The 27190-nt window shown below is 42.5% G+C and overlaps 7 protein-coding genes and 1 long non-coding RNA gene across 9 annotated transcripts; 6 read left to right on the top strand and 2 right to left on the bottom strand.

Moving 5' to 3' along the window:
• The first annotated feature begins 1658 nt into the window (after nucleotides 1–1658).
• On the top strand, nucleotides 1659–4022 carry LOC3290214 (BTB/POZ domain-containing protein 9). The gene is made up of 3 exons (XM_061648833.1): nucleotides 1659–2546; nucleotides 2609–3441; nucleotides 3515–4022. Exons 2-3 carry the CDS (start codon nucleotides 2649–2651, stop codon nucleotides 3922–3924), a joined length of 1203 nt encoding a protein of 400 aa, XP_061504817.1. The 5' UTR covers nucleotides 1659–2546; nucleotides 2609–2648; the 3' UTR covers nucleotides 3925–4022.
• A 1365-nt stretch (nucleotides 4023–5387) lies between these two features.
• On the bottom strand, nucleotides 5388–6485 carry LOC1270347 (chymotrypsin-2). The gene is made up of 3 exons (XM_309032.4): nucleotides 6158–6485; nucleotides 5688–6081; nucleotides 5388–5622 (listed from the first exon to the last, which is right to left on the bottom strand). Exons 1-3 carry the CDS (start codon nucleotides 6388–6390, stop codon nucleotides 5473–5475), a joined length of 777 nt encoding a protein of 258 aa, XP_309032.3. The 5' UTR covers nucleotides 6391–6485; the 3' UTR covers nucleotides 5388–5472.
• A 658-nt stretch (nucleotides 6486–7143) lies between these two features.
• Nucleotides 7144–9499, top strand: LOC133391937 (uncharacterized). Its single transcript, XM_061648834.1, has 3 exons — nucleotides 7144–7648; nucleotides 7900–7977; nucleotides 8576–9499. Exons 1-3 carry the CDS (start codon nucleotides 7316–7318, stop codon nucleotides 9362–9364), a joined length of 1200 nt encoding a protein of 399 aa, XP_061504818.1. The 5' UTR covers nucleotides 7144–7315; the 3' UTR covers nucleotides 9365–9499.
• On the bottom strand, nucleotides 7983–11267 carry LOC133391938 (uncharacterized). The gene is made up of 5 exons (XR_009765362.1): nucleotides 11129–11267; nucleotides 11001–11053; nucleotides 9869–10536; nucleotides 9717–9808; nucleotides 7983–8422 (listed from the first exon to the last, which is right to left on the bottom strand). It is a non-coding gene; the product is annotated as an uncharacterized LOC133391938 (long non-coding RNA).
• A 1974-nt stretch (nucleotides 11268–13241) lies between these two features.
• LOC133391936 (BTB/POZ domain-containing protein 9-like) lies at nucleotides 13242–15410 on the top strand. Its single transcript, XM_061648828.1, has 3 exons — nucleotides 13242–13339; nucleotides 13410–14233; nucleotides 14307–15410. Exons 2-3 carry the CDS (start codon nucleotides 13456–13458, stop codon nucleotides 14645–14647), a joined length of 1119 nt encoding a protein of 372 aa, XP_061504812.1. The 5' UTR covers nucleotides 13242–13339; nucleotides 13410–13455; the 3' UTR covers nucleotides 14648–15410.
• Nucleotides 15237–23941, top strand: LOC1270350 (transmembrane protease serine 9). Its single transcript, XM_309036.5, has 11 exons — nucleotides 15237–15533; nucleotides 15610–16003; nucleotides 16069–16215; nucleotides 18953–19233; nucleotides 19310–19703; nucleotides 19769–19918; nucleotides 20914–21122; nucleotides 21191–21311; nucleotides 22783–23045; nucleotides 23106–23496; nucleotides 23565–23941. Exons 1-11 carry the CDS (start codon nucleotides 15301–15303, stop codon nucleotides 23712–23714), a joined length of 2733 nt encoding a protein of 910 aa, XP_309036.2. The 5' UTR covers nucleotides 15237–15300; the 3' UTR covers nucleotides 23715–23941.
• Nucleotides 19923–22056, top strand: LOC1270349 (ninjurin-B). Of its 2 annotated transcripts, none has more exons than XM_061648830.1 (5): nucleotides 19923–20607; nucleotides 20682–20745; nucleotides 20809–20840; nucleotides 20914–21122; nucleotides 21191–22056. In XM_061648830.1, the coding sequence occupies exons 1-5, from the start codon at nucleotides 20434–20436 to the stop codon at nucleotides 21390–21392; spliced, it is 681 nt and encodes a 226-aa protein (XP_061504814.1). In that variant the 5' UTR covers nucleotides 19923–20433; the 3' UTR covers nucleotides 21393–22056. The 2 variants fall into 2 exon arrangements, with proteins under 2 accessions (XP_061504814.1, XP_061504813.1); XM_061648829.1 differs by having other exon boundaries at nucleotides 20806–20840.
• A 1239-nt stretch (nucleotides 23942–25180) lies between the features above and the next one.
• LOC1270351 (uncharacterized) lies at nucleotides 25181–26567 on the top strand. Its single transcript, XM_309037.4, has 2 exons — nucleotides 25181–25587; nucleotides 25655–26567. The coding sequence occupies exons 1-2, from the start codon at nucleotides 25325–25327 to the stop codon at nucleotides 25737–25739; spliced, it is 348 nt and encodes a 115-aa protein (XP_309037.4). The 5' UTR covers nucleotides 25181–25324; the 3' UTR covers nucleotides 25740–26567.
• The last annotated feature ends 623 nt before the right edge of the window (nucleotides 26568–27190 follow it).

The raw sequence follows: 27190 nt of genomic DNA, 5'->3' as shown, positions 1-27190 counted from the left end.
TATTATCTTGTCACACGCATCCGATTTCGAACGCAAGAGATACACATATGTGTATCGACTGTAATCGTCGATTAGTGTTAGGAAATAACGATTTCCACTCGGGGTTTCGACCGGCATGGGGCCACACACATCACTGTGCACTATTTCTAGTATTTCGTTAGAGCGTCGCTCAGCGCATTTCGGGATCTTTGTTCTAGACAATTTTCCCTCCAAACACACTTCACAAGTGAAATCACACGCGCATGTTTTTACACCAGCACCAGTACACATATTTTTCTTGAACAAATTTTGGATCGCACTATTTTCACGGTGGCCGAATCGCTTATGCCACTGATGCACACAACAATCACCATTATTCTCGCATACAACGTATGCTGATTCTGTACGGTGCGTGTATAGGTTATTGCGCAAGGAACCTTGAATCATACAAACGTTGTTTTTGTGAATTTCACAGGACTCCTTTGTGAAGATTACTTGATAACCTTCCTCACAAAAACAAGCAACTGACAGCAAATTACTTCGTAAAGTCGGCACAAATAATACGTCTTTCACAAAAACTTTTCCTTTAGGGCCACTTACAGCACACTGTCCTAGACCTGTTGCTTTTATCGTTTTTCCATCCGCCAATGTAACATGTACGGCATCATGCTTGGAAAAACTATCTAACGTTTGAAACATCTTGACGTCGTTGCACATGTGCCGGCTGGCACCACTGTCAATTATTCAATTATTTCCACTCATCGCAGTCATAAGGTTTGCAAATACCTTATGCTGTCCTTTATTCTTTTTGAACTTTGGACAATCTCGCCGAAAGTGTCCAGGTTTGCGACAATGATAACATATCACTTTGTCTTTTGGTGATTGAACGCTAAACGCAGTTTCATCCGTTCCAACACTGGCACCACTCTCAGACCTTCTACGATATTCCTCACGCAATTTGTTCATTGCGAATTCCGAAGTCAACTCGGCTTCAGGGCGATTTTCCAGGGACACTATCAGGCTATCATACGATTGCGGTAAACTCGACAATATTAGCGCCATAAACACACGATCCTTGAGTCCCTCCCCAAGCGCCACAGATTAAGCTTAAACGACTGGAAAATTTAATATCCATAGAAAAAAAATTAAAGCTCCACAGCTTCATTGGTTTGATCAATAGATGGCGTATTACAACTCATCATTATATTGCTATCCTTTTCTTGCAATGTGTTTCGACAAGTTTCATCTTATCATGACCTATATAGCCTTCTAACTTTCTGAGCAAAAATCTATATGAATGGTCGTGTGGTCAGATACGTGGGTATCAACACCAACGACCATTACTCAAATCTCACTTGCTTCAGTACTGGTGGTTTAGGTTGGAGTTTAGCATTTAAACAATCGTATCGCCGTTCTAGTTCTAGCGATGCATAACTTCAATGCGAAACCATACAACAGTACAGAGGAAATGAGAAAGCTCTCCTCCAAGCGATGAAGCTCAACTGGTTGGGGTATCCCACCAACAGAGAGCGCCACCAGCTTTTTCGCTATTTTTAGAATGCATGAGTCGTTTGCCGTCTGCTAAACGAAGTCTTTCTATATTCCGTTTAGGTAGAGAACTTGAGTCGTTTAGAAGCCGTTTAGTGGTCGTTTAGTGGATTTGTGGCACTTGGGTCATCTACTGCTTGTAGACGTGCATGCAGTTTTACCATTTCATTGAGATGAGCCGGTAAATTTCCATCCTCTGGAAGTTTAAGGGAACATAATTTCCTTAGCACGCATAGCACTGATGGTAGCCCGCTACTCTTATGAACAGAGCAGAGTGAGTCCCACATTTCTTTCGCGGTTTGCTTATTCATAATATGAACCAGTTGGTTATCGTCCACCGTTGCACTAATCACTCCACGTGTCTTTGCATCACCAGTTTTCCAGTCATTAGTCGGAATTTCCGGCTTAGCATCTATCACATACTTGGATAAATCTTGCCGCAATAATTCCATCTCTACACGGAATTTCCAAATTTCAAAATTATCCTCTCCCAAACGAGGGAGTACCACTTGCAAAGACGTCATGATTACACCGGAGTTTTTAATACAACAGAACAATTACTGGCACAAACACTGGGCCCATAACCTGTTAAAACAACGACGAAAAGCAAACCATCAACCGAGAAATGAACGCGACGAACTTTGATCAAAAAGAACAACGGCCAAGCTTCGATGTTAATTCTTTTATTCCTGAGACGCAACTGTACAAGTTCACAATTTTTCGTTCGCTTATATACTACCGTACACCAGTACTGTCAAACCCAAACAACAAAACGTTGCTTATTCTTAACATACAAATCTTCGCGATTTGAAAAATGTGTCAGCATTTTGTCACGCCCGTGGCCTCCCGTCTGATGAAATGCCGCGTATGCGATTATCGCACCGTCGTGTAGAGACCATGCGTAAATATAAACAATCATTGCCTTGCGGCCGTCAATTTGATGATCATTGCCGTTTCCCGCCTCGAATGGATCTGATATCGCGATAGTGCGTGTTCTACAATAATCCCCTTGTTTTTGTGTAAGTACAAAGGGTCAGAGGTTACGAGACAAGTCAAGTCTAATCTACATTTTCTCTAACAGAAATTCCAGAAATTTGGTATCATAAACAGAGTTCTTCAGAATGGTTAGCGCCAGTATGATCGATCATTCGGATCAGGTTTTAGTGAGCCTGGGAGAATTATGCATATCGGATGATTATTCCGATGTAACATTCGTCGTAGAAAACGAGCGTATTTCAGCGCACCGCGCCATCCTAGCAGTACGGTGTGAGTACTTCCGGGCGCTTCTGTACGGTGGTCTGGAGGAGAGTAAGCAGACCGAAATAACGCTTGATGTATCGTCGACCGCTTTCAAGCATCTGCTCCGATACATCTACACCGGCTCCTTGGAATTGAAGGACATGGAGGTGGACGATATACTGACTTTACTCGGATTAGTCCACCAGTATGGTATCACTGCCTTCGTGAAAGCCATCTCAGACTACCTGTATGGAGTTTTGACTGTGGAGAATGTGTGTACCATTGCGGACGAGGCGCGTCTGCTCGATCTAAAGGATTTAATGGAGAAATGTTATGAATTTATTGATGAAAACACGCGGAGCATCATACAACAAGAATCCTTCAGCAAATTGTCATACGACATGCTTAGCAGCGTGATCGATCGCAATAGCTTAAACATTGAAGAGATCGAAATTTTCCAAGCCACTCACAAGTGGTGCAAGAGCAACGAAAATAAGTGGTGCAAAATAGGAGAAAAGAAAAAGTCTATTTATGATAAAATACGCTATGAAGCAATACCGCGCAATAGTTTACTTGACATAGTGCGTCCTACTGGCGTTCTAAATCCGAATCGATTGTTGGATGTAATATCAGCTCAAGATAAAACCGGTTTTCATCCCTACCGAGCTGGTTCATGTAAGTCTGAATCATTATCATGCATTATATTGACGAGTTATTGAATAGGTTATTGTATTCGCTATATCCCCAGCACCGGGTAAAGACGTAGCTGCAAATGCGAAAGTGGAATGGACAACGGCTGCAGAACATAATCAAGTTCGTTTTGACCTTGGTAAACGATACTTTATCAATCATGTTTACATTACTACGGGTGCACCAACAGAACCACATTCTCCAGGTACCGTTGCTTATTCGCTAATTCCGAAGCAGGAAAGTCTGTCGGTATCATCTGATGGCAACTCATGGTCCACCGTGTCTTTGGGACTATATAACACCGCTTATTTCCAGAGCCATCCATCCATTAGCTTCCGTATGCAACCAGTGCGATACATCCGCTTTCAAACACCGTATTATAAAGAGAATTCCTCGATTTCTATATCGGCCATGTTAAACCCTTTCCAAGGTGCACAAAATAGTGAATCGCCTGCTAAACCTCGTTAACCGGACTACACGCCCCTTTTTTATTTAGTTTTGTTTATCAACTTATATTATGATAGATATGGTTATCCAATTCCAAAATATATTAGCATTGTTATCGATCGGTGGGCGCCTTGTTTCATTGATCAGAGCCGATTTCAAATCAAGCTTTCGTCATGTTATTCATAATTATTGTGTTATTAAAAACAATTCAGGAAAACATTTCAGGAAAATGGTAAATCGTAGCATCATAAAACGGTTCCTTTAACATCCGTGTCTTTTGAATCCAAGGAGTACATCCAGTGAAAGTGATTCACAACCCTTGCTGATCGTAGGAACTGATCTCCAACCCATTTCTGTCTTGGTACTGAACCCATAACTGTGCGGAAACTGGTACCGGTTTTGGAACGGTCCCCGAACAGATACCGGCCAAGGATATAGTCCTGAATCCTGGAACACATTCCGACTGCATTCTACTCCTCGAACTGCTTCCAAAAACCATACCGATCGTTGAAATGATCCATAAAACCATACCGATGCTGATTTTGATCCCGAACCGAATTTGGTCCTTCAATTGATCCTGAATATGATGCTGCTGGACCCCATACTGATTCGTAAACAGTGAACAGTTCCTGAACCTATACTGGTCCTCAAACTGATACTGTACATGTACAGGTCCTGGAACTGGAACAGGTCTCGGAACAGGTACAAAACCCATACAGATCTTGCAACTTAACGTTGGCCATATCGTTCGTGGAACAGTTACTGAACCCATACTGATCCTTAAATTGTTCATTGTTGTTCATTATTCGAATCGTCGGAGCCGACCGGAGTCCTCCTAAGCCGCGAGGTGCCGCCCGGAGCCGCTAGTCGGTAGCCGGTGCCGGCTCCGGGAGCTCCTCCCGGCTCGAAACGGCCCCGGGCAGCTCCAAAAAGGCTCCGGACGGTTCCAAGATTAGAGTTTTGCACATACCTTCCGGAACATGGATGTTTATTATCCGTACCGGATGTATGCGACTGCCAGAAATCGAAATGCCATAAGATATTATGTAAACTAGCGATGGGTAAAGTTTGCAAACATCCGGAGTCGACTCGGATCCGACTCCGATTAATTCGGAATCGTGTCCGGAAGGTAGGTCCGCCCAGCATCATCCGAAGTCGTTCGGAATCGCCCGGAACCGTCCAGAATCGTTCGGAGTCATTCGGAGTCGTTCGGAGTCGACAGGATTCGTTCGGAGTCGTCCGGAATCGTTCGGAGTCGGCTGGAGTCGTTCGGAGTCGTTTGAAATCGTCAGGAGTGTTATTATGGGATCTAGTGGTTCCATTTTGCCGGAATCAGAATCGGGTTAACAATAGTTGGAGTCGGATCGGAGTCGTGGGTGCGCTCCAGAGAGCACATAAATAATGTAAACCCTCTGGTTTGCGTTCGATTTCAGGATGATACAGGACCCAATCATGAACATTTACTCACAGTAAATAGAAAATAATCCATTTTTAGGTTCTAACCCTCGAACAAATGACTTGTTTATTCATCTTTAGTGCACGAATTCTAATAGATTCAGCCACATCCCATTACGAGTTGTTAGCCATCGTTGTGCGAACCCACTCATGGTAGTAGGAGACACGTGCGAACCCATCCGGGAATCCGCGACCGCACGGAACGCCAAAGTTCACCACACCGACCAGCTTTCCCTCGTACACCAGTGGGCCACCGGAATCACCCTGTAAAACATCAAAGCTACTGCTTAACACTGTCGTATTTGCACACCAAAAATGCGATCACTTACATTGCACGCTCCCTCGCCAGCCTTGGTCAGTGTGCAAACATGCCCCAAGTCGACATTCTCCGGATTGCCCATCTTTGCCTTGCAGTCTTCGTTCGACAGCGTTACAACATTCAGGCTCTGGAGTAGCGTGGGAACATTCCCATTAGTGCTGGTACGACCCCAACCCGTCAATCGCACCGTCGCATTGACCGGGACCGCCTTCTCCAGGTACTCTACACTCTGCACAAGCTCCGAGAACTGTACCGGTTGCTCCAGCCGCATCAATCCGATGTCATTGTGAAACTGGGGACGATTGTAACGGCTGTGGTACAGCAGCTTGTCAACCTTCAGCAGTTCGCCTCCCTCCTTGAGACTGTTTGTGCCGACGAGTACCATCAAATCACTGGGCTCATAGCTGTCGGGATAGAACATATCATCGTGAGCACTTGAACATCCAAGGCACTTTCTTCTACGGTAAAGGCAACACATACCCGACCAGACAGTGTGCTGCCGTTAGTACCCATCGATTGTTTAGCAGTGATCCTCCACAGTTGTGACCCCAGCCGGGAACCTGCAGCGATACCTGGTACGGGGCCGAGCCGTTCTTCGCTACCTCTCCTCCAACCACTCGGTTGACGTAGTGGTCGTCCAGCACCAGTTTTGTCACCTTGGCTGCACTTACTACCAGGAGTACCGAGACAACAGCAAAGACCTTTCGTAGCATGATGCTTGTAGATGAGAATTCAAAAATGACGAAATAACTATTCCTGCTGGTAGAGCTTCCGATGTGTGATTGGTGCTCTGTCTGGAAACGATTGCGCTTTTATACAACGAACCAGTCTTTTTTCTTTTATCAATCTCGAGTAGTTACACTAGTGTTATGGCAGCGAAAAGATTATCCTGAACGGCCGGTTCAAGTGCATTAAATGGCTCAAGTTTATTGTTAAATGGCCAAGGAAATGAAACGTCGATTATCTAACGCGATTATTATAACGCACAAACACAATAAAGTTGCTAGAAAGTTGTTCGCGCTCGTAAGATGGATGAAAGCGAATTAGAGCTGTCTGGACAACATTAAGAGGTGTTAATAAGCATGTAATTAGAACGGAACCGTAATATGGAAATACCTACATGGAATAGTACAGGCGGTCCCCGAGATGCACGGTTAATGGGGACCGAAAACGGCCGCAAAAAACCGAGTATCTCGAATTTCCGCGTAAGTCGAATCTTGTGATTTCCAGCCAAAATATCACTAATTTCCGTATAATTTTGCAAGTAGTGAGAGGTTTTAGCCATTTAATTCATTATTTGATATGATTCTGACTTAAAATAACAGCTTTTGAAATATATTTTAACATTTGATCAAAAAGGAAGTTCTATAGAATTTTACATATGATGTGTCAAATCAGTACAATTTGTTCCAATAACTGTCAAATTTAGAAAACCGCGTTTCTCCGAATCCGCGTATAACCGTAGCAATAGACGATGCGCAATCTCAGATTGCGCATATATTTATCTGTCAAAAAGATATATCGTTTCCGCGTAGCCAACCCTGAGCTATAAACATCATTTGCATGCGTTGAGTTGTTTTGTTTTGGTTTCCGCCACAATTGAGCGAGTTAATTCGTGAGCAGCTTCATTTTCCAGCCATGAGTGATGATTTATCAAACAACGATCATAATTACAACCGGCGTCTTCGGCGAAACCGTCGGTGGTGGATGCGACCAGTTTTCTTCCGCAGAAGACAGGATGGAAATCGTCTGTTGGACGACATCAAGGCCGAAATGGTAAACGATACGATAAAAAATTTTATGCGGATGAAACACGAAGATTTCGATCGTCTTTATGCCTTGGTCGGTCCAGAAATAAGCCGCATGGATACAAATATGCGAGAAGCGATCACGGCCCAAGAAAGGCTTTTAATAACATTGCGGTATTTGGCAACGGGGGAGACATTTGCAAGTTTGCAATACTTGTTTCGGGTAAGTATGTTTTGTTTTTTTTCTTGTTTCGGCGGTCCGATTGGAGACGGTAGCTGCGTCGGTCTTTTCCATGGCAGCACCGTGGCAGCATCGAATCTCATTCAAACCGTCTCCTCGTACGCAGGACTGATAAAACTTTTTCGGACAAAAGCAAGTGAAGAGAAGTCAGCAATCGAAAACGATGCAAGAGCCTAATGTTGAACGAATTAAAATGAAATGTTCGGATTTTAATGAGTATTGTATAATTTTAGGTTTCTAAATCATCGATTGCCAAAATTGTAAAGGATGTGTGTGCTTGTTTAAATAAACATTTGCGGAGCTATGTAAAGGTATGTTTTTGTAATTTTTTTTATTTTATTTTTTATTGTGTTCCAGATCCCACTCCAGCATCGTCTGCCGCAAACGATTAGTGGCATCGTTTTGTTGGTCTGGTGGTAAATGGATTAACCATGCCCCCACCCACTGGCCAAACATGGACAAATAATTTTCCATCGCTGGAGTGGGTGCTGGGCTTGGTGCTGGGGTCGGTGCTGGGGTCGGTGCTGGGGTTTGTGCTGGGGTTGGTGCTGGAGTTGTTGTTGCTCGGATTGGTGCTGGGATCGGTACTGGAGTTCGTGCTGGGGTTGGTGCTGTAGTTGGTGCTGTAGTTCGTGCTGTTGTTGGTGCTGGATTTGGTGCTGGGATTGTTGGTGCTGGGATTGTTGGTTGGGGCGGAATTGAGGAATAGGAACAAGAAGGGATTGGGTGGGCTTGGGTGGGTGGGTCGTCATCGAACTGAAAAGAGAGATAAAAAATAATGAGATAGCATAATCAAAAAGTTACAAAATAAATAAGGTTGCATTGATATCCAACGACGAGCAATACATATGAGTTAAATTTATGAAATATATAATTAATTTATCTTTGTATGTGTTATTATCATTTCAGATGCCGTCCACAGCAGAAGAATGGAAGGAGAAATCAAAAAAGTTTGAACAAAGGTGGAATTTTCCGCATGCAATTGGGTCCATTGATGGCAAACACGTACAAGTGGAAAAGCCTAGTAATAGTGGATCAGAGTATTACAACTATCAACATTATTTCAGCATTGTTTTACTTGCGGTAGTAGATGCCGATTACAACTTTTTACATGCAGATATTGGAGGAAAAGGTGGAATATCTGACGGAGGTGTATTTAAAAACACACGCTTATACCAGAGGCTGGAAAACAACAGTTTGAATGTACCGGAACCTGAACCACTGCGAGTTCCATATGCAATGCGAGTACCTTACTTTCTTTTAGGCGATAAAGCGTTTGCTTTTACCAGGTACTGCATTCGACCATTTGGAGGCATGCATGCGGAAGGGACAATTGAAAGAGTTTTCAACAAACGTCACTCTCGTGCTCGAATGATCGTTGAAAATGTGTTCGGGATTTTAGCCAACCGTTTCCGCATTAATAAAAGCCCGATTCTGCTAGAGCCAGAAGATGCTAAAACGGTTATTATGACAACAATATATCTCCATAATTTTCTTCGACAGAGTGCTTCACGCAATACATACACTCGCCCTTCATCTTTTGACAGGGTCGTCAATGGGCGTTTTGTAGAAGGCGAGAGAGCTCCAGCTACAATGAGCGGACTACAAGGCATACCCTGTCGCACGCCAAACGACTTGTTGAATATACGTTTACACATTGCACATGATCTTAAGTATAATAACCAACTTAATCATTAATGCAATACAACTCTTTGTATGTGTCAATTATTAAGCTAATTAGTAGTTATTAAATCGTAGAATGTGCGTAGATTACATGCAATTATACATTATATGAATAATATGCTAACCCACATCGTCGTTAGTACACTTGTACCTTTGCATTGTCCACCCACCATTGTTTAGATGAAAGAATGGTTCAACGTGAATCACGCTTGGCAAGTTATTCAGATAAAACGATTTATTTGCGATCGTTTGAGAACGGTCCATATGAGGCTTCAACCCATGACGGGCATGTTGTTGCTGTGCCACAGGACCGCCCTTAACTCGCAGTGAAATATAAAATTTACAGATAAATAACAAAACAACTTACCGTATCGAGATGCGTGCCGTCCTTCATGGTATCATCGAGGAACCTCATCGCGTCGAAGGCGAACCATCTTGGGTGGAAGACGTCCTCAGCCGCTACGAATGATAAAATTATGTCATTGAACAATTTCATATTATTTTAAATTTGATTAGTACCTGCTCCGCTTTGCTGACTTTTACGCAGCTTGGACTTATAAGTCCTGTAGCTGGTCAGCAGCTTCCTCCACTGGTAGCTCGCCTCTTCGACGGTGAGGTCCAAGAGTCCACCAATCTCGGTCCACGCATCCCTTCGCCGAATACCGTTTTTGTAGAACTCCGACCGCTTTTGCCATAAAGCAGGCCGTCGTTCCACCTCGGCAATTAGCCGAAGGCTTTTCTCAACATTCTGGAAGCAAATCAATAATAAAAAAACGATTAATCTCGACTCTATTCATTCACCATCCCCATGACCCCGTTATTATTTTGATGGCCCGGAAGATGCAGCAGTTTTCTTCCATTATCAGTCCTCTAACTCGGGAGAGCTGTAATATAAAATATTTAAATATACATAAATGTTCCTGTAAAAATAAGAAAGTTTTTTTTAATCGCAGCGGCAACAGCAATAGCTTCCATTGTAGCAGTTGGGGTAGAGGTTGCAGCAAAAATGGTGCAGGAAAGCAGGGCCAGCAGGAATAGTTGGTATTCCGAAATATAAGAAAGATTTCCTGTTGGAAGAAGACCAAAACCGCATAACCTACATTCCAGAATTCCAAACGATTATTAGTGTATGCGGACTAATAAGAAACATAACATCCCGTGGTACAGCCAGGTCAGTTCTCAAAGAGCTGCAATGTACAAATAAAACATTTCAGTTCAATGGTTTATTCCTGTAACAATAAAGACTAGCTAGGTACATTAAATTAGTACAATTTTTACAATTTACTATTTTTACAATTTAATTTTTTTACAATTTTTGCAATCTACAATTTTTACAATTTGACTTTTTAACAATCTACAATTTTTACAATTTTTTTTAACAAACTGCAAAGCAGCTGTCGTTTAAAAAAATTGCCGGTAGCTGGAGAAGCAGCAGCGGTGTTGTTTTTTTTCCAAGCCGGAAAATAATCGAAATTTAATAATAATTCAATTGTTGCCCATATTTCTAAATTTCTTTAGTATAACCGCATACACAAATCACAAACACTGAACATATATCATTTAAGGAAAAATAAAGCTACAAAAAAAAAACCCAAGCATTGCTTCCACTAAAAAAACACCGGTATAAAAAACAGAATGATTATATATTTACCAATTTTATATAGTTCCGGCGATTCGGCACGTTCGGCGATTCGTTCTCCATGGCTGTAATCAAAATTTAATTAGATTTTTGGCTCAAAAATCAACGCTCATCTCATATTTTTTCGTTTCAATACCTACCGCTATATGTAAACAAACGTATTAATCCAAGATTGCGCTAAGATTGCGCATGAATTTTCGAGATTTATATGTCCGAGATATATAAATATTTTTTGACAGATAAATATATCAAATCGGGCCGTTTGACAGATAAATATATGCGCAATCTGAGATTGCGCATCGTCTATTGCTACGGTAAGGCTGGAAATAGACGAACCGAGATCATCGCGGTACCGCGAAAATCGCGTATGACTTGAGCTGTCAATTATGTTATAAAATCTGACAGATAGGCGAGATAATCGCGGTTCGTGTATGGAAACATCCGAGGTCTGGTGACGATTGAATGTGCCAACAAGAAATATTTTTCTATCAATTTGCGAATCAAATTATTTATTTCACATAGTGTATGCAAAATAAAATACAAAACTCATTTCTCGACACGAGTTTTCACACAAATCCGCCAGAAAAAGTAAAAATAATCGGTTTGCGCTACCGCGAAAATCTCAGCAATACCGAAGTTGGGTATCTCTGCGAAACAGCAGGCGCGATTGGAGGCGCGGAAGATTTGACAGCTCTACTGTTATACAACTGTTATAAACAAGGCGCGAATTTCGCGGTACCGCGACGATCTCGGTTCGTCTATTTCCAGCCTAAGAGGTACCGTGTATCTCGGGGACCGCCTGTATACTTTTATTGTATCTCTATTTTACGTTTGAAGCACCTTCACCTTGATGGCTGTTCTTACTGAATAGTAAAATTGATAAAGATACTGCACAATATTTCTCAATCCCATGACTAAAACAACAACATTACAGGGTTTCACACTTTATCTCAAGACCGCGGGACCCCTTCCCGAATCTGTCTTAGTCAAAGCCAAGATTGCGGTATGATGCTTGAAATCGTTGATGATACCTGAAAACGTTGATGATACCTGAATTCATCGGATGCAATGCTGAATCTGCGGCACATTTCTCGAAACACACTGGTCCGTGCCGAGGACATGGGGTCGAATATTTTTTTACACGGATAACCTTTAGGTTATAGGTTATAAAAATAGGTTAAAATGTGTTCAAATCTAATTTTTTGCGTTTGGCATTAATGTGGCTTGTAAACAAACTAGATAATTCGATTATTTCGGATGAAGCAAAAATGTCGCGCGAGACGAGCAGCTGGTCGCTCTATGTCTATTTGAACGGCAAGTATCATCCCAATTGACATTTTCGAGCACGAATAATCGGGAATTCGAGCAAATTCCCTTAAACTGGAGCCTTAAACTTCCCTTAAACTGCACCAGTTTAAGGGAATTAAGAAAAAGGCCTTTAAAATCAACTGAGATGAGGCTTTTTCGTTGTTTTCTTCTAGATTCGTTCGAAAATGATGTTTCCTATCGTTATAATTGGTCAAGTAGCCATTTTATACTTAAATAATAATGATTTTTTATAATATAACGTCACACAAAATTAGCTTTTGTTTTTCATCAAAAATCTAAGCTATGTGTGTAAAATGAACTCGACGGCATCGTCAATCGATAGAAGCAAGTCTAATTTACGAACTCACCAAATTTTAGCGCTTTCAACACACTTGATCAGACACAAATCCACAATTTCAGGCGTATCGAGTACTAATCGAGCAGATATGGGAAAACAATTTCGAGCAAACGTCACTTCCCAAGTGACATTTGCTCGAAATTGTTTTCCCATATCTGCTCGATTAGTACTCGATACGCCTGAAATTGTGGATTTGTGTCTGATCAAGTGTGTTGAAAGCGCTAAAATTTGGTGAGTTCGTAAATTAGACTTGCTTCTATCGATTGACGATGCCGTCGAGTTCATTTTACACACATAGCTTAGATTTTTGATGAAAAACAAAAGCTAATTTTGTGTGACGTTATATTATAAAAAATCATTATTATTTAAGTATAAAATGGCTACTTGACCAATTATAACGATAGGAAACATCATTTTCGAACGAATCTAGAAGAAAACAACGAAAAAGCCGCATCTCAGTTGATTTTAAAGGCCTTTTTCTTAATTCCCTTAAACTGGTGCAGTTTAAGGGAAGTTTAAGGCTCCAGTTTAAGGGAATTTGCTCGAATTCCCGATTATTCGTGCTCGAAAATGTCAATTGGGTTGGGATCGGCTCGAGCCGTCAATTTGACAATCGCTGTTTCCCGCTTCGAATGAAACAGATTTCGTGGTAGTGCGTGTTCAGCCATAACTTCGTAATTTCTTTGTGAGCACAAAAAGCCAGTAATCACCAAATGGTGTCGAGTCTCTCATCCTCTTATTCCATAACATTCCAGATATCAAGTTCATTCTACCACGTACTTCAGAATTGTTAGCGCCAGTATGATCGATCATTCGGATCAGGTTTTAGTGAGCCTGGCAGAATTATGCACATCGGATGAATATTCCGATGTAACATTCGTCGTACAAAACGAGCGCATTTCAGCGCACCGCGCCATCCTAGCAGTACGGTGTGAGTACTTCCGGGCGCTTCTGTACGGTGGTCTGGAGGAGAGTAAGCAGACCGAAATAACGCTTGATGTATCGTCAACCGCCTTCAAGCATCTGCTCCGGTACATCTACACCGGCTCCTTGGAATTGAAGGACATGGAGGTGGACGATATACTGACTTTACTCGGATTAGTCCACCAATATGGCATCACTGCCTTCGTGAAAGCCATCTCAGACTACCTGTATGGAGTGTTGACTGTGGAGAATGTGTGTACCATTGCGGACGAGGCGCGTCTGCTTGATTTAAAGGATTTAATGGATAAATGTTATGAATTTATTGATGAAAATACGCGGAGCATCATGAAACTAGAATCCTTCTGCAATTTATCGTACGAAATGGTTAGCAGTGTACTCGATCGTGATAGCTTAAACATTGAAGAGATCGATTTGTTTCAAGCCATTCACAAGTGGTGTACGAGTAATAGCGAAATAGGAGAAAAGAAGAAGGTTATTTATGATAAAATACGCTATGCAGCAATACCAAGGAAGAATCTAATTTTAACCGTGCGACCTACTGGCGTTGTAAATTCCGATCAGCTACTGGATATAATATGCACTCAAGACGATACACCCAAAGAACAAGAAGTTCATCCATATCGAGCTATCTCACGTAAGTTTAAAGAACTCTTGTAAATTGTATTAGTAAGATATTAAAAAGCTTATTATACTCGTTATATCTCCAGTGCCGGGTAAAGACGTGGCCGCAAACGCTAAAGTGGAATGGACAAAGAATGGTTACGTTTGTTTTGACCTTGGGAAACGATGCTTTATTAACTACATTCATCTTAATCTGAATGATCCAACAAACTCATATTATTCCTACTCCAAAACCGAAAGTCTATCGGTGTCATCCGATGGCAAAACATGGTCAACCGTTTCAACAAGAACATACAATTACTCTTATTTTACTTCCCATCCAAGTGTTAGTTTCCTTGAGCAACAAGTTCGCTACATTCGTTTCGAGTCATCATTTTATGATGACAGCAGTAACATTTCTTTGTCGGCCATATTAAAGCAAGAATGATAAGTAATTAATGGCTTTATTAACCTCGTTAATATAATCGCATTTTGACTAGATTGATCCCAAGACTAGATAATCCCATTTTGAATTATATTCAAGGTATATTCGTTGAAATCTTTGACCTTTGATCTGTTTTCTGTTAATTTGAATTTATAAAAATAAACTTGGAATATTTCAATCGTTTTTACCTTTTTTACGCTTAATTTGTGTCAGTTCGTTAATGTTGTTGTTTTAGTCATGGGATTGAGAAATATTGTACAGTATCTTTATCAATTTTACTATTCAGTAAAATACAGTACATTTTACTATTCAGTAAACAGCTCTAATTCGCTTTCATCCATCTTACGAGCGCGAACAACTTTCTAGCAACTGTATTGTGTTTGTGCGTTGTAATAATCGCGTTAGATAGTCGACGTTTCATTTCCTTGGCCATTTAACAATAAACTTGAGCCATTTAATGCACTTGAACCGGCCGTTCAGGATAATCTTTTCGCTGCCATAACACTAGTGTAACTACTCGAGATTGATAAAAGAAAAACGACTGGTTCGTTGTATAAAAGCGCAACAGTTTCCAGACAGAGCACCAATGACAAATCGGTAGCTCTACCAGCAGGAATAGTTATTTCGTCATCTTTGAATTCTCATCAACTAGCATCATGCTACGTAAGGTCTTTGCTGTTGTCTCGGTACTCCTGGTAGTAAGTGCAGCCAAGGTGACAAAACTGGTGCTGGACGACCACTACGTCAACCGAGTGGTTGGAGGAGAGGTAGCGAAGAACGGTTCGGCCCCGTACCAGGTATCGCTGCAGGTTCCCGGCTGGGGTCACAACTGTGGAGGATCGCTGCTTAACAATCGATGGGTACTAACGGCAGCACACTGTCTGGTCGGGTATGTGTTGCCTTTACCGTAGAAGAAAGTGTCTTGGATGTTCAAGTGCTCACGATGATATGTTCTATCCCGACAGCTATGAGCCCAGTGATTTGATGGTACTCGTCGGCACAAACAGTCTCAAGGAGGGAGGCGAACTTCTGAAGGTTGACAAGCTGCTGTACCACAGCCGTTACAATCGTCCCCAGTTCCACAATGACATCGGATTGATGCGGCTGGAGCAACCGGTACAGTTCTCGGAGCTTGTGCAGAGCGTGGAGTACCTGGAGAAGGCGGTACCGGTCAATGCGACGGTGCGATTGACGGGCTGGGGTCGTACCAGCACTAATGGGAATGTTCCCACGCTACTCCAGAGCCTGAACGTTGTAACGCTGTCGAATGAAGACTGTAAGGCAAAGATGGGCAATCCGGAGAATGTCGACCTGGGACACGTTTGCACACTAACTAAGGCTGGCGAGGGAGCGTGCAATGTAAGTGATCGTATTTTTGGTGTGCAAATTCGACAGTGTTAAGCAGTAGCTTTGATGTTTTACAGGGTGATTCCGGTGGCCCACTGGTGTACGAGGGAAAGCTGGTCGGTGTGGTGAACTTTGGCGTTCCGTGCGGTCGCGGATTCCCGGATGGGTTCGCACGTGTCTCCTACTACCATGAGTGGGTTCGCACAACGATGGCTAACAACTCGTAATGGGATGTGGCTGAATCTATTAGAATTCGTGCACTAAAGATGAATAAACAACTCATTTGTTCGAGGGTTAGAACCTAAAAATGGATTATTTTCTATTTACTGTGAGTAACAACTCATGATTGGGTCCTGTATCATCCTGAAATCGAACGCAAACCAGAGGTTTTACATAATATCTTATGATATTTCGATCTCTGGCAGGAACATAGGAAGTCGTTGTCTGCGTATTGTTTTTATTCGACGATGCAGCCTGCAACTGTCTAAGTCAGGAAGTGAAGTAAAGAATGAAATGACCAAAAATAAACAAACTGTTAAACAAACAGTTTTATGGTTCTGCAAAAATTGCACCTTTCAGTGTATTCTAGTTCTTGTGGTTTATCAATCAATCTTTTTTTTTGACGGGAGACATGCTGGTAGTATATTTAATCAACGCACTGGCTTAGATACATGATTTTTCAGAACTTGAGATCGTGTGCGTCCTCGACATCACAGCGCAACGAGAACGGTTAAATTATATATTTATACATCCAGTGCGGATTGTAACCATGGAAGTCATCCGATCATGTTGTACGATCAAGTGAAAACAAATCTGATGCAAAGAACACTTGAGCTCGTTTCATAACCTAAGCTAGCGAGCAAGAAACTGTCTGCCCATATGTATTAGTAAGAAATCGATACGATTGGTACGAAATACACATACAGTAGCGGCCACATAAAGTCGGACATCTCATACTTTCCCTTATTACCTGACTTTGCGGCACCCCGTACTGTTGCGCACGCGATTATAAATTTCTTTCTTCACCAATTTGATGCTACTAACCATTGTTTATCCTTATCCGTTAATAATAATAATATAATCCGAAATAGGACAGAGTCCCTGGATTTCCAAGCCAAACACCCCCTTCCGTCTGCATAGGCTTCACAACCTTTGGATTAGAAGCAACTAGCGGGAAGGACTGGTTAGTAGGCAAAGTGCCAAAGACTCTGTCCACAAGTGCTGTTTGTTTCTCCTCCGCTACGACCCTGCGACTCTTGCTGAGGGCCAATCCTTCGCGTGGCCTGCCGGAGAGGCTCGGCTCGTAACACTGTACAGTTCTCTAGACCAAATATCGAAAAAAAAAATCACACATCGTTGAGGGCACTTTTTAGCTATGTCACTGCAAAAAATCAGGCCGATATCTTTTAAAATCTTGGAACACCATGCATAAATGTGATAAAAGTTATGCAATGTATGTGGTCCACTGAAAGACGAACAGTCTTCATTTTATGGAAAAATGACCACGTAGCATGCCAATATTGACCAATATGATTGTAACATCATTTGATATCAGTAATTATAGGTCTATCAACTGGTTTGGGTGATCATCTGCGTATTACATAACCTAAGCTAAGCGCTCTGCGGTCCAAAGAATCGATTCTGTGAACATATCCCACCGATGACCATATCCCACCGATGAAGTCCAGCAGCCGGTCTCGTAGTACAGTCGTCAACTCGTACGACTTAACAACATGCCAGTCATGGGTTCAATCCCCAAATAGACCGTGCCGCCATACGTAGGACTGTCTATCCTGCTATGGGGGGAAATCAATTAGTCACTGAAAGCCAAGCCCACAAGTGGTACAGGCAGGCCTTGACCGGCAACGGTTGTTGAGCCAAAGAAGAAGAAGTCCAGCATGTTATCCGTTTGGTTAAATGTATTCGATCATCGGACACACCGCAAGAATAAATGTCCCATAATTAAAGACAGTTGTTATCAAGATATACCATAAATTTGTCTCAGACTTTTCTTCGTCGCTTTCAAACGAGATCCAATCGGTGGGACGTCAAAGTATGCTTGTAAACTTCACTCTAAGAATAGAACACATTTCTTTGTTGTTTCCGCACAACAACACAAATCATAAACATTCCCTGATCCCGGATTATAAGGGATCCCGAACGAATCATCCCTGTGGCTCCTGACCGTGATGGAAGAGAAATCTTTCGCTGTAATACCTTCCTTATTATTTTTTTTATCAAGTCCTTGTTGCCCTCGAGTACACTTTGCGTTTAAACCTTAAGTATAATTTAATCTGTATTATGTCTCACTTTATTAGCCAGGTTTATGGTGTACTCTACCATAGAGCTTTCTAAGGGCACACGACAATTGGAACCGCGACTGGGAAATTCCCTCCAATGGCTCCAACTGCATAGACGAACAAAACAAAAGCTTGGAGAATAATCAAGTGGGCGATCAAAGCTGATCGGATGTGAACTTGGCGCTCATTGCGATACTGTGTGTCACTTCCTGATGCACGTTCTAGCTTTACGGATTCACTTTCAATCGCTTCGGTTTGGAGCACTCTTGACATCGTCCAGACAGGGGTTTACACGGGGTCTAATCGTGTTCGATTATCGATAATGATGTTGTGGTAGCATTTGATGTTAACCGAAGTAGCACAAAAGCATCATACGTCATTTCCTCGACGAAGCAAATGTATCGGTCACAAGAAATTTATTGTATTTACTGCGTTGCAATTATATAACGATGAGTGCATCTAATCTCCCCACAGGGACAAAGATGCGTTTGTTGTGATCTTGGCCATAAAGTTTTACTATCTTACATCTGTATGCACTCTTGAGGTTTCGCTGCGGCCTATCATTAAGCTTGCGTGCAGGATCATCGCAGAAGGTTAGAAGATTAACCTAATGAAACTACTCCAAGCAGATAAAGGGTGGATGTGTGGTATAAAAGTGTAACCGTTCACCGACGGTGTACCAAACAGAACCAATTCTCCCAATAGCATCATGCTACGAAAGGTCTTTGCTGTTGTCTCGGTACTCCTGGTAGTAAGTGCAGCCAAGGTGACAAAACTGGTGCTGGATGACAACTACGTCAACCGAGTAGTTGGTGGAGAGGTAGCGAAGAACGGTTCGGCCCCGTACCAGGTATCGCTGCAGGTTCCCGGCTGGGGTCACAACTGTGGAGGATCGCTGCTTAACAATCGATGGGTACTAACGGCAGCACACTGTCTGGTCGGGTATGTGTTGCCTTTACCGTAGAAGAAAGTGTCTTGGATGTTCAAGTGCTCACGATGATATGTTCTATCCCGACAGCTATGAGCCCAGTGATTTGATGGTACTCGTCGGCACAAACAGTCTCAAGGAGGGAGGCGAACTTCTGAAGGTTGACAAGCTGCTGTACCACAGCCGTTACAATCTTCCCCGGTTCCATAATGACATTGGTTTGGTGCGACTAGAGCAACCGGTACGGTTCTCGGAGCTTGTGCAGAGCGTGGAGTACTCGGAAAAGGCGGTTCCGGCCAATGCGACGGTACGGCTGACGGGCTGGGGTCATACTAGTGCAAACGGACCATCACCAACGCTACTCCAGAGCCTGAACGTTGTAACGCTGTCCAACGAGGATTGCAATAAGAAGGGAGGCGATCCAGGCTATACGGATGTTGGACATCTTTGCACACTGACTAAAACAGGCGAGGGAGCGTGCAATGTAAGTGATTTTATATAATATTAACTGATATGTATTTGTCTATACTAAAGATTTTATTTTCCCAGGGTGACTCTGGTGGCCCACTGGTGTACGAGGGAAAGCTGGTCGGAGTGGTGAACTTTGGCGTTCCCTGTGCTTTAGGATATCCGGACGGTTTTGCCCGTGTCTCGTACTATCATGATTGGGTTCGCACAACGATGGCTAACAATTCAAAGTGATCTATTGCAGTGTAGTTGAGATAAGCTAATGAATGCGAAATATTAAAATATAAAATTATGGAAAATTTGTCATAAAATTATGGAAATATATTATAATTATTATTGTTAATTTAAATCTAGAGATGACGTTAGAAATTCATTTTTTATTCAAGAAATTTATCCAATTACGACTAATTTGAATAATTTTTTTTTAAACTCTTCAATATGTGATAGAGTTGTTTAAGTTCAAGTCTATCGTTCTTTTTTTTTTTGTTTGTTTAATTTACTCTCCACAATGAGTTACTCAAACTCTGTTTCTCATTTAGATTTCCATATCAGCCACTCTCGTGTGACGTCCCATTGGCATTGATTTAAATCTGCTTTTATCAGTCCAGTTGTGTGCACACAATCTTTTCGATAAGGAGAAAGCGTCGTATCAAATATACCGTTCAGTTTTGGACCGTTTTTATCAAAACCTGTTCGTCGTGCCTCAGTCGTGTCTTTTCAGCTGTAGAGTGAATAGTGCCCTGAAGATGTCTGAGCTGGTGAGCTTTAGACCAGGCCCAAGAACGGGCCCTCCTGGGAACGATCACGACAGCGACGACAACGATTTCAACAGTGTAGTGGAATCGGAAAATGACGAACCAAGCTATCCATGCGCTAGAAGCAATAAGGCCTACACCAGCTTAATGCTGTACCAAGAAAGTGTAATGCATGATCAGTATTTTTTGTTTGTTTTGCTATTTGCTTTTCATATCAATCAAACGATGCTCTTCTTCAGAAACCATACCCTGCCCCGGAGATATGTGACCAGGAAAAGGGACAACTTCAACTGCAGAAAAGTGGTAAGTGCGTTATCGGGCATTTCAATGTTGCAATGTTTTGATGATATAATTCCATTCCAGAAGAGTCGGACCAGCGTGAACCCACCAACAAACAAGTAAACAATGCAACACTTTGTGCTGTCGACAGTCGTGCACGAGCTCACAAGTATGTCTTTACTGCCCCCTTAGATTAATGCAGAGCTGAGCAGCTTCGTGCAGAAGAAATCGTTCGCCCAGAACATGATGGACATTGCCCTGCTGTCGGCAAACACGAATCAGCTGCGGTACGTAATCGATCTGGGGGACAAGCATCCATACTACATGACCAGTCTGATGCTGATCATCGTCAGTCTCGTGATGCAGGTAGTCGTTGGCCTATCGATGCTGTACGTGAATAGGTAAGTTCTAGTGTGGTGTGAGAGATGTTGCTGTCAGTTCTGAGCGTTGCCTTTTTGTGTGAAAACAGATACAACATGAAGAACAGAAGTGAGATAAAGGCAGCCTCGCACATGAACAATCTTTCCGTGGCGGGTGTGTTTATGGTAACGCTGGTCAACGTGTTCATATCTACCTTCAACGGTGCAGGAGCTGGTACACCTCCCATACCGGAAACAGGCGGCGTGGTAGTTAATGTTACAAACCCTTCGACAGCATACGCGATACCATGAGCAGTAAAGCAACTTTAGCAAATCAGTTGCGCATACTTTAGGAAACGGATTTTTTTCCAAGGCAATGTTATGATACGAATTGTTAAGATAAGTTTTTGAAATGTTACCTAATTTTCAAGGAATTTTCAAGGAGCTAGATATACGTTACAATCAGTTCATCGCGTTTCTCGGAATAATTAGAGCAGATACATTTTTTTATCTGCGAAGTAAGCAAAGTAGATATAGACATGGTCCAAAAGTCTCTTACCTCTTACCGGTGAGGTGCGGCACGGTCTAATAGATTAAGGAGATTAATGAGAAACTGACACGGAATGGTATTTCGGCTTGCAGTGATAAGGTGACGGTTTCTTAATCGTCAGACATTTTTTATCAGTGTCACTGTTGCATAGGAGATTGAGGGACATTAAAAAAACATCGCATACGCAATCGTCCTAAGATTTGAGGATCACCGGTAGATCACTGGCTGGCAAAACGGCACAGTTATTGACATGAAGTGGTTGTAATTATTCAACAATTTGTTGACTTCAAAAAACCCAAAAAGACCGAATAAACTCGTATGTTGTGGTTTAAAGTTGACGTAGAAAAAACAACTACTTTAAAGAAAAATATATCTATAATATATTATTAATATATTATTCTATAAAAAAGAATAATTTTATGAAAATATGATCATTTTGCTTTTCCTTTAATTGAGAAAAATGTACACAACAAATAATAATAACCCATCGCGTTTGAATAGGTTCAACGCCATTGATCTGTGTGGTGGTCTTGGCCCATAGTGCAGTGCAGAGCGGCCCGGATTTAATAATTGGTTTGAAGTGAGGGGATCAACCGAATCAACAAACAGATGTCTGGTAAATTGATCGTCTGAAAAGAAATCAATGTCAATCAAAGTAATACACAAATCGGAAAGGTTCACATCGTATGTGTGGACATAATATACAACATAAAACGATTTTATAGAACTAATATCTCTCTTTTTCTAAGATTTCACAAATGTTTGACTGATCACTAATGTCGGCACACGACTACAATTTCTATATTTATACAATTATTGATAAGCATGGAATATCGCGTGAGGTGCTACTTAAAGCTCAAGTGCTTGTCTTGCTGGGCTGCCAACGGATTTTCCTTGCCTGAAACGGCTATTGCCATAATTAGTACAGCCGATACACGTACAATCGGATTTGAATGATCAAAATACGAGACAACATTCCAGCGATGAGCTTCTTCAAAACACGTTGCACTTGTCGATGGTTCTACCTTTCTAGCTGTAAACTATCAGCGCTGTGTAGAAAATCTACTTGAGAATACAGCTGATGATAACATATCAGCAGTATATAAACGAAGGAGCAAAACGAGAGCATCAGTCGTCCCACAAGACCATTAGTGTGTTTTTCCTTCCCGAGAATCGTCAAATAGCATCATGCTAAGGAAAGCGTTCATTCTTGTGTCGGCATGTTTGGTAGTGAGTGCAGCTAAACTACCGAAACTGGTGCTAGACGACGGCTACCGAGTAGTTGGAGGAGAGGTGGCGAAAAATGGATCAGCACCCTATCAAGTGTCGCTGCAGATACCCGGTCACGGTCATAACTGTGGCGGTTCTCTGCTGAACAGCCGTTGGGTACTGACGGCAGCACACTGTATTGTTGGGTACGTTCATCCTCCAAAACACACTGGTATACAATAATCACAATCAAATTTGATTTACAGTCATGAACCGACCAACATTCAAGTGCTTGTCGGTACAAACAGTTTGAAGGAGGGCGGCCAGCTATACAAACCGGACAAATTGTTCCACCACAACTACGCTAGTCCCGAGTTCCGCAACGATATCGGTTTGATACGTCTGAAGGAGGAGGTACAGTTTTCGGAGATAGTGCAAAGCATCGAATACTCGGAACAGGTTGTCCCGGCAAACGTTACCGTACGGTTGACCGGCTGGGGACGCACCAGTGCTGGCGGAAGTGTGCCAACACTGCTACAGAGCCTGAACGTGGTGACGCTCACGAACGAAGACTGCAAGGCCAAGAGCCTTTATCCCGAACATGTCGACGTGGGGCACCTTTGCACGCTGAGCCGGTCTGGCGAGGGCGCCTGCAATGTGAGTAATTTACGAGAGATAACTTTTGTTTCAAATCATTTGAAACCCAACATCAATTCTCCTTCAAGGGTGACTCCGGTGGTCCGTTAGTGTACGAGGGAAAGTTGGTCGGAGTGGTGAACTTTGGCGTTCCGTGCGGGCTCGGATATCCGGATGGGTTTGCGCGCGTCTCCTACTACCACGATTGGATTCGCACAACGATGGCCAACGATTCGTAACGGATTTGCAGTCACGTGGTTTGAAGTGGTGTTCTGTTGAATTCACCACGGCCACAGTAGTGTGCATTGCATAGTACCAGGCGCTTATAGTTTTACTGGCGTGCACGAGAAACGTTGTACCTCAAAGTGTTTGGTACTGTATGCGTAAGTGTGGAACTTCTTCAATGTTTGGTGTAAAGGAAAAGGGATTTAGTACTGTAAATAAACTCAGTTTTTGCTAAACTTAACATATTTTGGTGTCAATTGTTGAGATGCTTGATGCAAGATGCAACTGCGAAAAAGAATGGATATTGAAGCAATTAAAAAATATCAACTTGTGGTAATTTAAGCCATGAACCAGCAACTGGAGAATTTATAAAATCTTCGTGGAAAGGAACACCGAAAAAACAACAACAGCCATACATTATGCTGTTACTCACACGACGGTAAAGAGACACATCACAAAACGCAATATATTACCATAGCTTGGTCCACTTATGTGTTCAATCAATATCAAAATGAGGAGCTGTACGACACATTTTAGTCATAGATAAGATATTCCATGACATTTCAAAGATCGATGTTTAAAAGTTGGATTATGACGTGGTGGGGCAAATAATCTTAAGACCCTATTAACAGGTGCTTTAAAGCTGCTACTTGAGTAGCTTACTTGAGCCTATTCCGACAATGAAATAGTATACTTTGCTTCCGAAGGTTTAGAGGTACTTCAGTTGCTTACGCCAGAAATCAGATGTCATTGTGGCTGCATTCTACGACCGATCATTTTTAGTATCGTTTTTACTTGGATCGTTTTTACTATCTCAAAATTTAAGGTAGATCGAACTATCGTCGCCAAAGTGTAGTACATTTCATATTTATAAACAAAAAGCATTAGCAACGAGAAGCAAAAACATGTTTGTAGTTGATTGCATAATTTAAAATTTGGATAGAAACTTCAAAGCTGCAGCACCTTTTCTAAGAAAATATGAATTAAAAATTAAGATCGGCACATTTTCATTCTCACTGGTTATACATATCTCTAGATTTTAAGTCCAGTAGTACTTACACTATACAAAGAATGTTACACACGAACTACAAAACCTACAAAAGGACGGACAAATGAAAAGTCAACTTGTTATTCGTCTTTAGCGTCATTAGCTATGTTTCCTGCTGAGCGTTCGCTGTTTAAATGATAATAACATTGTATCACAGGATGTGCCGGTTGCGCCATCATTCTACACCTAAGAACTGCTCGGCATTCTAACCCCCAAAACCATTTCCCGAACACCATTTTCATCTTCATTTGCGTACCACGCCCGTTCTGAAGCTCTTCTCCGGGTAGTTCCTACTTTCCAAGGCGATCGATTGTATGCTAAGCGAGCAATAAGGAAACGCGCTGGCACAACCATTTCAAGAGCGCATGGTTGCCTGGCAGCACAGTACCGTGCAGCGCAACCGACTCCGGCTGCTGTTGAAGGTCTGAACACAGCAGCCTATGGAGTGCTCCGTTCACTCCAAACAAAAGATGTTGCAAACCAACCAGTGACAGTTTTGCGGCGGAAATCAGAACGTTTCTCCAGTTTCTACACAAAATTATCCGTTTTCTAAATTAAAATTAAAAACAAAAAGCAATGAACTGTTCCTGTGCGGTGGAACGTTGTCCGCATCTGCAGTACCTGCGGACGCTGCTGGAAAACAGCACCAAGGAGCAGATCCCGTACGCGAGCCGGCAAACGTCGACGTCGGAAAATGCAACCGTCTGGCAGCGCTGGAAGCCGTGCGTCATGCAGACGATCAAACTTTCCGGCTGTGTGCTCGAAACCGTGATGCTGCTGTGGGTGACCCTCACGCGCATTTGCCTTCAAATCTGGCTCAAGCTGCTGGATGCAAATCGGTAAGCTGCTACCACTTTTCCTCACGCATCTGCACGCACTAATCGGTACCTTCCTTGAACGAGACAGATCCGCTCTGGCACTGTTCCTGTTCTTCACCGTCTCGTTGATCTGCTCGATACTGGGTAGCGTGCACGCGGCCGTGTCAAGGTAACTGTAGACGGATTGATGAAACCTTAAACCAAGAATTACAACCCCAATCGATGACCCTCAAACCAAGGGGCAGATAGTATCTCGGAACTCGGAACCGGCAGATGCGCGCGGAAGTGAAGGTTTTGCCGGCTGAAGAATAAGTCGTTTGGATTTAAATGCGCTGGCTACAGAGCCTTCCACCCTAATTGGGTCGCCCCATTCAAGCGAACGCAACAATGTGCGTGATCAACACGCGCGATGCTTCTTCATTGTTTACCGCCGCGACACTGCAAAGCCCTTGCAAGAAACGGGTGAGCACTAATCGGTTAGCCGAATCGAGGTTCAAAGCTAAGTTCGCGATCGAAACAGTTCTGGACAATTTTCCACCCGGCACTCGGAATCGATCGGCACTGTTTTCCCATGACAAATCGTGTGCACTAATGCACGCGCGTTTCAATTATGGCGGTAGCATGCAGTGAAAAATTAATTACAAAAAGAGCTCCCTCAGAGAAACGGGGAGAGAGAGGAAACAAAAAACGAGATCTTATTTTGAAGACGCTGCTAGCTCCCCGCTCGTCGGCGATCTGAACGTGATAATTAATATTTTCCGGTCAGCGTCAATCTCGGATGGGTAATAAGAAGCGAATGATTCCGCACCGACGCCACCAATTGTCCAGTGGGTCGTTCTTGACCAGAACCTTTCCGCGGGGCGGGCTGAAGCTGGTCCCAGCGTTTGAAGGTTGCAGCTTTTTGCCTTTCTCTACCAACCGGGGGTGTTGAAGCGTCGTGCGCTGTGAGCGATAATGCTCAATAAAATGATGCTCACAACTGTCATCTTGAAATGTTTGAACTAGGAATTGAGTCGATATTTTGGAAGTATTTTCATTTTTAAGTGATATTACTGTATCTTATCGTCTTAATTAGCAATGCTTAGTGACTAATCTTAGTCAATACCGAGATGAAGAATCTTAGTACTATACCTTATGATATTAGTAATGATTGTGCTCAAAGTGATGAACGTTCCATTCCATTCCCAAATATCGAGCTCATATTGAGGAAAACCTTCCATTATTTGTACATTTAAAGGGCTGTAAAGGGGCAGCTATTTCCGAGATTAACCCCTTTTCCCTTTATTTCTCTGTTACAATAGGGGGATTTGACACCTGCGGCTGTGCTGTCAACTGCATCGCTGACTTTATGGGATATAATTTTCAGCTGCAGCAGTTCTGCAGCAACATTGTACCTGTTGCCGTTCCAAATAGAACTACAATATAACACAGTAGCAGCAAAAAAGAAGCCATTAAACCGGCCTTATCGTACCGTTCTCAACGTAACAGACAACGGAAAGGGCTTGGCTCGGCGAGCTGGCTAGATTCGCGTACGGGGAGCGAGATGGTAAGGTTCAGATTAGAAATTTTCTCACCGTACGGGCCGAATGATTCGCGTTAAATTGCATGCTGGCAGATAGAATGA

Source organism: Anopheles gambiae, chromosome 2, assembly GCF_943734735.2.
Source record: "Anopheles gambiae chromosome 2, idAnoGambNW_F1_1, whole genome shotgun sequence".
NCBI lineage: Eukaryota > Metazoa > Arthropoda > Insecta > Diptera > Culicidae > Anopheles > Anopheles gambiae.
Note: the sequence above shows the minus strand (reverse complement) of the source record. Positions and strands in the feature narration are given on the sequence as shown.